The following is a 10116-nucleotide window of genomic DNA, read 5'->3' on the forward strand; positions in this document are numbered from 1 at the left end:
AAAACTGTGTACTGGACCGAGACTCGAACTCGGGACCTTTGCCTTCCGCGGGCAAGTGCTCTACCATCTGAGCTACCCAAGCACGACTCACGACCCGTCCTCACAGCTTCAATTCTGCCAGTACCTCGTCTCCTACCTTCCAAACTTCACAGAAGCTCTTCTGCGAACCAGACAGTATTGCTCCTGGAATAAAGGATATTGCGGAGACATGGCATAGCCACAGCCTGGGAGATATTTCCAGAATGAGATTTTCACTCTGTAGCGGAGTGTGCTTTGATATGAAACTTCCTGGCAGTCTCGGTCCGGCACATAGTTTTAATCTGCTAGGAAGTTTCATATCAGCGCACATTCCGCTGCAGAGTGAAAATATCATTCTGAAAACAGAGTTTGTCTGTCACATAAGTCAAATATTGTGAGAATATCTCAATTAATTTGGGTGCTATAACACACTGAAGTTGTAGCGAACCTTTTGAGTCACCCTGTTATTACATCTACATCTACATGGTTACTCTGCAATTCATACTTCAGTGCCTGGCAGAGGGTTCATCGAACCATTTTCATACTACTTCTCTACCATTCCACTCTCGAATGGCGCGTGGGAAAAGGGAGCACCTAAATCTTTCTGTTCGAGCTCTGATTTCTCTTATTTTATTATGATGATCATTTCTCCCTACGTATGTGGATGTCAACAAAATATTTTCGCATTCGGAAGAGAAAGTTGGTGGTTGAAATTTCGTAAATAGATCTCGCCGCAAAGAAAAATGCCTTTGTTTCAGTGACTACCACCCCAACTCGTGTATCATATCAGTGACACTCTCACCACTATTGCACGATAACCCTAAACGAGCTGTCCTTCTTTGCACTTTTTCGATGTCCTCCGTCAATTCTACATGATAAGGAACCTACACCGTGTAGCAATATTCCAGCAGAGGACGGACAAGTGTAATGTAGGCTGTCTCTTTAGTGGGTTTGTCGCATCTTCTAAGTGTTCTGCAACAAAGCGCAGGCTTTGTTTCGCCTTCCCCACAATATTATCTATGTGGTCTTTCCAATTTAAGTTGCTCGGAACTGTAATTCCTAGGTATTTAGTCGAACCGACAGCCCTTAGATTTGTGCGATATATCGTATACCCAAAATTTATCGGATTTCTTTTAGTACCCATGTGGATGACCTCGCACTTTTCTGTTTAGTGCCAATTGCCACTTTTCACACAATACAGATATTCTCTGTAGATCATTTTGTAATTGGAATTGATCCTCTGATGATTTTCTAGATGGTAAATTACAGCGTCGTCTGCAAACAATCTAAGGGGGCTGCTCAGATTATCACCTAGATCACTTATGTAAATCAGGAACAGCATAGGGCCTTTGACACTACCTTGCGGAACGCCAGATATCACTTCTGTTCTACTCGATGATCTACCGTCCATCACTACGAACTGTGACCTCTCTGAGAGGAAATCACGAATTCAGTCACATAACCGAGACGATACTCCACATGCACGCAATTTGATTAATAGTCGCTTGTGAGGAACGGTATCAATAGCTTTCTGTAAATCTAGGAATATGGAATCGATCTGAGATCCCTTGTCGACAGCACTCATTACTTCATGGGAATAAAGAGCTAGCTGTATTGCACAAGAACGATATTTTGTGAATCCGTGTTGGTTATGTATCAATAAGTCATTTTCTTCAAGGTGATTCATAATGCCCGAGTACAATATATGCTCCAAAATCCTACTGCAAACTGAGGTCAGTGATGTGGGTCTGTAATTCAATAGGTTACTCCTATTTCCTTTCTTTAATATTGGTGTGACCTGTGCTACTTTCCAGTCTTTAGGAACAGACCTTTCGTCAAGTGAGTGGTTGTATATGATTTCTAAGAAAGGCGCTATTGTGTCTGCATACTCTGAAAGGAACCTTATTGGTACACCATCTGGACTGGAAGAGTTGCCTTTCTTAAGTGATTTGAGTTGTTTCGTAACACCTAAGGTATCTACTTTCATGTCACTCATGCTAATAGCTGTTCTGGTTTCGAATTCTGGAATATTTACTTCGTCTTCTTTCGTGAAGGAATTACTGAAAACTGTATTTAGTAACTCCGCTTTAGTGGCACCATCATCGGTAACATTTCCATAGCTATCGCGCAGTGACGGTATTGACTGTTTTTTGCCACTGGTGTACTTTACATACGACCAGACTCTCTTTGGGTTTTTTCCCATATTTTGAGACAATGTTTCATCGTGGAAACTATTAAAAGCATCTCGCATTGACGCCCGCACTAAATTTCGAGCTTCCGTGAAACTTAGCCAGTCTTGGGGATTTTGTGTTGTTCTGAACTTGGCATGCTTTCTTCGTTGCTTCTGCAACAGTGTTCGGACGTGTTTTGTGTACCATGGTGGATCAGTCCCGTCCCTTATTAACTTATGCGGTATGAACCTATCTATTGCTGTCGATACTGTATCTTTGAATTTGAGCCATATCTAGTCTACACTTACAAAATTAGCTTGGAAAGAATGGAGACTCTCTCTCAGGAAGGCATCGAAAACATTGTTATCTGTTGTTTTAAATAGATATATTTTGCGTTTATTTTTTGTGGTTTTGGTTGATATGGTTTTGAGCCTCGCTACAATGACCTTGTGTTCACTAATCCCTGTAGCCGTCATGACGCTCTCTATTAGATCAGGATTATTTGTGGCTAAGAGGTCAAGTGTGTTTTCGCAACCATTTCCAAATCATGTGGGCTCAAAGTAATTCTCAGAGAAAGCATTACGGGATTAGTGCAATATCTCCCCTTATTTTCGATCACTGACCAGCTTGTACTATGGAAGTTTTCTATATTTCATGATCACAGTGTAACATAACTCATACAAGTCCACAGCTGTGGCATAATACTGTGTTTGCATAAGGCACATATGCTGTCATATCTTGGTCCAGTTATGCAATGGCATCGCTCTTACGTTGGCAGCCTTCAATATAAAATTCTGCTATTAAAGGGTTTATTATGCATGTCTGTTACTTAGTGTAACCATCGAAAAAAAAAATTATATACACTAACTTCTGAATAACTTCAGGAGTCAGTACATTTTATTCCAGATTTTGCGCTCTTTGTAAAACAAATGATTTTGTTAGGTAATGTTGTTCCAGTTCTAAATGGAACTTGTCATCATTTTAGCACACAAAGTCTTGAAATTAAAAAATAATGGAAACTTTAATTAAGCTGTAATGTTTTACTGTTATACAATACAGTGCAACAGTCAGAACACCACCCCAACGTGAATGCTGTTCTTACATGTGGAAATGAGCTAGTTGCTGTTCATAAGAAACTGGAAATTCTTCTGACTGCTATTGATTGGAAGCTGCAGCGAGTGGGTATGCTGGGCGAACCATCAAGAGTCACATACCAGATATTATCTTCTCCCATGGACACTGCACCATCTCCAGTACATATTTGCTACCGGACAGACAGTGGCAAATCAGTGGGCGGTCTAGGTGTACTGTACAGAGGAGACACAAACTAAGCAATGCTCAAAATAGTACACTCATCCTCTAACCAAAGGGTTCGAAGTGCTGTCTCCAACTGAATTTGGAAATGAGCCAGTGCAATAAGCTTTCCCTATAGCGAACCCTCCTGTATCCCATATTAACAAAAAGCAAATGCAAAAGAATAAGGATTTGGCAATTGTTGGCAGTTCAGATGAACAGCAAATAATCGTACTTCTCAGAAATATAGCAGCAAGACAAAAAGGATTACTTTGAGCACTTTTTGTGTGAACCAGAAGGCCTCATTTAATATGCTGAAGAGGCAATTCCAGCAGCCATTGAAAGACCAGGTTGCATCCAGTTACAGAGTCATGCGCATGTTGGAACAAATGATTATATGCGGACTCTGAGGTTGGGTCATTCCAGTGAAAAAAATTTTAGATTGGTAGCATCGAACGTATTACGGAATTTTGTCGATAATTCATATACTTCATAAGATATTATATCAAACAAAAAGTATAGGGAAACAGAAATTAACACTTATTACAACAGCACCCTTCTTACGCACAGTAAGAGTGAGTTTGATATATTCCTGTATCCCTGAAGAACATGATAGCAAGTGTTCATATGAGAGAGAGAGAGAGAGAGAGAGAGAGAGAGAGAGAAGGGAGGGGGGGGGGCTTGCTTTAGCTACCATTTTCGCGTGTTTGTATGAGATATAAAACGTAACACTAACTCCGAAAATCTCTCTCGCACTGAGTGCAGAGAGCAATCTTGCTCTGTCACAGTGCTCAAATATCGCTCTCACAACACCACATGGAATCAGCGATGCATATGTACATTATTACATCGGTTCTGCCTTCCAAGTAACACAGAACACACACGTAGGCTGCCAGCCTTCTGAGAGAAAGGCGTGGCTTGTCCCTCACTCCGTTCTTCTCCCCTAAACAGCCAGAGCTCCTCGTTTGTTTTACGTTCGTGGCCGACTGCCAGAAGTGTCCGCTACAACATGAGTGCCAGTACGAGAAATAATAGAGCTTGTATAAATTATTCAAACTTGTAATCTGGATTTTGCGAAATAAATTTAATCAAATTACCAATATTTAAAACTAAAAGCATTGTACTCAACAAAAGCAGTAACTCCATGACTTTCTGAAGAGAGATTCACAATAGCTAGTAGGAATGATATTGTAAATCGATTCGTCACTCCTTCATGTTGGTAAATAAATTTGTCATCTCAAACTAAAATCTTCAATAGCATCCCTAGGGCACTCAGTCGTTCATCTTTAGAATTTCGTAGGAACATTTTAATTCTCTTGAGCATTGAGCAGCACAGCTCTGCTTCTGATGTCGAGATAGGTGTCGTGATTAGCAGTTTCAAAACTTAAACAGTCTCGTCGAATGAGTCACAAGTTCATTCTCTAGAATCAGCGAAAGAAATGGAACTGCTTCAGCAACTGCTCTCAACTCAGGCCTAGAACAGAAGACTTGAAGCTCACACTTCAACTTTCTTTTCTCCAGAAATGTCAGTAATTCCAAGGTATCTGTCTGGAAAATCTGTGATGTATTTGTCAAACTGATTTACATAAAATGAATTGGTTGCAATGAGGTGTCCAGTGAACTGGAAACGTAATTTTATTTCATAAAGGACGCCATCGCACACTTCCAAAGCATATTTTTTATGCCCATCAGGAATCCATGGCTTCTTGGCAGGCATCGTTTCGTCATTTTCGAAACCAATGTCATCTCTGATGTTTTGCACTATCGCTTCAAAGTTCTGGTTGTCTTGCGTTGCTTTCGTCGGTTCGGTTATCTTCTTCTGAAGCTGATTAAAAAGTATGTCTGCATGAGGCATTATCTTATATAAAAATGACTGCTAGAAAATAAATTCGTTTTCTTGTCATCTTTGTTTGTATGAACCAGCTTTTTCAACAGTAGAAGATAGTTTTATGCTCTCACTTGTTTCAATGACCTCCATAACAGTAATAAGATTGTTCCCTGTTCTCAAAAACTTCTTTTACTACTCGCGAATGGTAATCCCACCTTGTCACACACACGGGGCAAGCTTTTTTGAATTATGCTATGCAACAATTTCTGAGATAAGTTAGAAATGAAAGAATTACCTGAAAGGTGTGCAAAAAAGATGCAGGCTTCGCGAATAACAGAGGCTGCCGTAGACATAATGTTGAACTGATGCGCATAACAATGGATGTAGTTTGCATTTGGATATTTGTCTTTAATTAATTTCTGAACCCGGTTCTCATAACGTTTGCACCATCGTAACTCTGAGCTATTTGTTTTGCACGGTCATCGCCAATTAATGATTCAGTTTCCTTCAGAATACTCTCAGCTGAGTACGAGCATTCTGTCTTTTTGAATTAACAAAGTTCCAAAATCTTTCAACAAGTTTTCCCTCAACAACATAACGCAAAACAAGAGCCAACTGAAATTCGCCTGACACATCTATGCTTTAATCCGCGATTATTGCAACATAACTGATATGTTTTGTTTCTTGACTAACTTCATCATGGTACACTTCCAACGTGCGTTGGTTTAATTCGTTCTGAACAGTCTTACAAATGCCTTTGAACACTGATGCTTGAATGGGATGAACTTTTAAGATCTTTATCCTGTTCCGCGCTGAACTGAACAAGCTCTCGTAAAACCCCCATATTTTGAGCACATCAGTCAGATTCATTGTGGCCCCTGAGAGCCAGTTCCAAACACCACAGAACCGAATATATTTTACAATTAAATTCAATATACATCTATTCTTTTCTACACATTTGTTGTAGCTGTCAATTGTTTGTCTATATTGCGAATCTGATTTCTGCTGAATGTTGGTTTTGCCTATCTATGTAAGACTAAGCACATTACTCGTGTGATGCTTTGAAATTTCCTGTACTTTCATTTTAGACCATATATGTTCAATATCATTTATTCCGGTCTTACACAAATGAACTTCAACCCCAAAAAACACACATGGAAAACCAAAAAACAGCGTTGTTTTCTTCACAACCACAAATCCATTTGTTATTTTGGTAAATTTCTGGATTGAACATACGGCATCGATTTTTTGTTTGCTGCTGCAGTTTCAGATTCGGGAGTGGCCTACCTAGTATTTTTTACCTGAAAGTCCTGTCGCTAAATGGCGTTTTTAATAACTCATTTACTTTGTTCATGTTTGCTATTTTCACAGTCAACTGAATTTTCCCGTACAGATAACACTGTGCAGACAGCTATATACTGTCAATTACCCAACCTCAGAATAACTACGATGTGTTTGTACAGAACTGTATTACACAAACGTAACGAGTATAAACAGAAATACTACACCTTTGCTTGGAAAACAAATGCTCAACAGGTGGTGAATACGTCAGTGTTTTGTTCTGTAGCAATAGCTCTGCTATTGTGAAATATACCAATATTGAAATAATACCTATTAGTTACAAAATCAAAGGGCATAATTACACTATGTGATCAAAAGTATCCGGACACCTGGCTGAAAATGACTTACAAGTTCGCGATGCCCTCCATCGGTAATGCTGGAATTCAGTTTTGTATTGGCCCTCCTTAGTCTTGATGACAGCTTCCACTCTAGCAGGCACATGTTCAGTCAGGTGCTGGAAGGTTTCTTGGGGAATGGCAGCCCATTTTTCACGGAGTACTGCACTGAGGAGAGGTATCAATGTCGGTCGGTGAGGCCTGGCACAAAGTCGGCGTTCCAAAACATCCCAAAGGTGTTTTACAGGATTATGGTCAGGACTATGTGCAGGTCTGTCCATTACAGGGAAGTTATTGTCGTGTAACCACTCCGCCACAGGCCGTGCATTATGAACAGATGCTTATAAATACCTGGGCCTAACTATTTGTGGAGATATGAAACAGAGTGATCAAATATATTGAGTTATAGGTAAAGCAGGCAGTGGACTTCAGTTCACTGAAAGGATCCTGAGAAAAAGCAGTCATTCTACAACAGCGACATCCTAGGATATTGCTCAAATGTTTGCCATCAATACTTACTAGGTTTGACAGGGGATATTCAATGTATATAAATATGGGAAGCAAGAATGGTCACAGGTTTCTTTGATTAATGGGAGAGTGTTGCAGAAATGCTGAAACCCGGAATGGCAGACATTTGAAGATAGTTTCTGTCTATCCCGCACAGTTCTACCTAAAAAGTTTCAAGAACCTGTATGAAGATAGGAATTGAAGGACAGAGTAGTATTGAGGTGATCCTGTTTCCCTGACAGAACTTTCAAAACCGCACCCCTACCCCCTCCATGTAAAATATCTTTCTAAATGTTTTGCTGCACAGATTTAGCAACTTTTTGTATTGTTCATAGGTATAATAGAAATGAAGCATAAATGAAAAATATTACTTAAATGAACTATATTTATAAGAAATACTTCACACAACAATGTGTCACTGTAGCAAATGAATTACGATTTGTATAAGCTTACTAAAAATATAAAAGTAAAACATGTTTAGAGCTACTGTAAATTGTTTTTTGTATGATCTATAATAAAGAAAACATTTTATTTGTTCCTCATAAATGATAAATAGTGTAAATTACCAATTACAAATTAAGGAAAAAGCATTACAAAGAATAGTTGAGAAACTATCACTTTCCAGGAATAGTGTTGTTATTATAATTTTACTTTGCATTTCCTTGCTTTCAGCAAACTTAATTCATTGATTATGTCACTGAAGTCAAGCTTAACAGGTGTGTCACATTCTGTTGATAACATAGCTAAAGTTGACACTCTTTCACTTATATTCAACCTTAAGTAGTTCTTTATTATCTTTAATTCATGGGAACTGCTTTCAAAACATTCTACAGTCACTGCCATTGTCATGAATGTCCTCAACACTGTTTCAATAATTCAATACATATTCTAACCCACATTTTGAAAATAGCTTTCAAAATATCCAAATAGGAAGGAATGTCAGTGCTCTCCATCAGCCCTTTCACTTGGAATTTTCAAATAGCTACTTAGTTAAATAGCTCCAATGTATCAATATATATGTAGTATTTGGCACCAAAATCAACTGCACATTTTTCAAGATGAGATACAGTGCTATCACTTAAGGGATTTCATAACAGGAAATTAAAGTAAGGTGAAATGGTTTAAAATATGCAAAATCTGTTTTCCACTTCAGGCATTATTCTATAAATAAGCAGTTTATCAGTATTGTTCCAGTCCTCAGTCAACAGAAATCACCAAAATTGGAAGTCTTCAGTCAAATAGCAAATCTGCTTTAGCATCCCCTCGCCATCCTTTGAGATCCTGCAATAGTGTAGTGAAGTAGCTGGAAGAACACTGTTGAACATGAGCGAGCTGTGTGCACAGTATCTGTGTTAAGCTAGCACACTGCTACCACATTATGGAATTAATAAATGTATGAAAAAAAATGAAAAAGGAAATGATCAAGTAACTATACTACAAATTCCTGGATGGAGCAATAAGTAAAATAATGGAAGGCAGCCATTCACATGTAGGGGACTGGTGTGTGAAGAACAGAAACACTTATCAGGAAACTAGCTTTTCAGCTATTGCACTTTTCCCCCCCCTGGCAAAAGTACACCAAGAGCTCAAACGCTGGTGTGGACATTGTTTCCTTTTATGTGTTTTCATTCTTCATACATCAGTCCCCTGCAGGTGAGTGGTTCCCTTTATCTTGGTTTACATGAATCATCAAGTATGTGTGTTGTTACCATGTTAAATGGTGTCATGTTCTCAATTTCACCATGATTAACAATTCCTAAAAGAATGATGTTTTACAAATTATTAAGAGTATCAGTTTCTAACCATGCATTGAAGCCCAACCTATGCTAGCAAATGAATCATTAAAGTCGTCCTGCGATTTGGCAGGGCTGAAAGTTTCCCACCCACCCATTAGCCTCAGCATCAGTAGTTTTAACACCATTAACTCATATTGCTGAATTTTTTTTTACAGGAGATGCAATGAACAAGTTCATCAACGAAAACTGGCGAATTGTGATGGAAGAGATTCGTGCACCCATAGAGGAGACAATTGTGCAGGTTGTTGAAAGGATACTCACCAGTTTCACCAGTAAAGTACCCTACGAGGAGATCCTGCTTGCATAAATACATCAGTCTCTCCCATCATTGTAAACACTGAAGTATATGCATCAATAAAATGTTCTCCTCTACTGATACTGGTTTTCTTTCTCTACATTCCTTCCATAACTTTTTAACAGTCATGAGATATCAGAAAAAATATGTTTTATGCAATTAGTCAATGTATTCATGCCTGTGAGATTGAAATACAAACACAGGTGTACAGAAACAAATGCATGCCACACATAGATTAGATTAGATTAGTACTTGCTCGATAGATCACGAATACAACACTTCGTAATGATGTGGAACATGTCAGGTTAATAAAAGGTGTCATACAAGATATTACATTACACAAAATATGACATGAACTTAACAGTTTTAATATTGTGGGGGTTGGGGAAATTACCCACTTACTATATCCAAAAATTCATCTAATGAGTAGAAGGAGTTGCCATTCACAAATTCTTTTAATTTCCTTTTAAATGCTATATGGCTATCTGTCAGACTTTTGATGCTATTAGGTAAGTGACCAAAGACTTTTGTG

At 38.6% G+C, this 10116-nt stretch overlaps 1 protein-coding gene across 1 annotated transcript in view; it reads left to right on the plus strand.

Annotated features, from left to right (window-relative positions):
• The window catches only part of LOC126236684 (protein takeout-like), a 59314-nt gene extending 49678 nt beyond the window's left edge, over positions 1–9636 (plus strand). Inside the window, exon 6 of the mRNA XM_049946173.1 lies at positions 9445–9636. Within this exon, the coding sequence (XP_049802130.1) occupies positions 9445–9596 (152 nt within the window). The 3' untranslated portion in view covers positions 9597–9636. The remainder of the gene's footprint in view (positions 1–9444) is intronic.
• Positions 9637–10116: the final 480 nt, after the last annotated feature.

The sequence above is a fragment of the Schistocerca nitens genome, chromosome 2, assembly GCF_023898315.1.
Source record: "Schistocerca nitens isolate TAMUIC-IGC-003100 chromosome 2, iqSchNite1.1, whole genome shotgun sequence".
NCBI lineage: Eukaryota > Metazoa > Arthropoda > Insecta > Orthoptera > Acrididae > Schistocerca > Schistocerca nitens.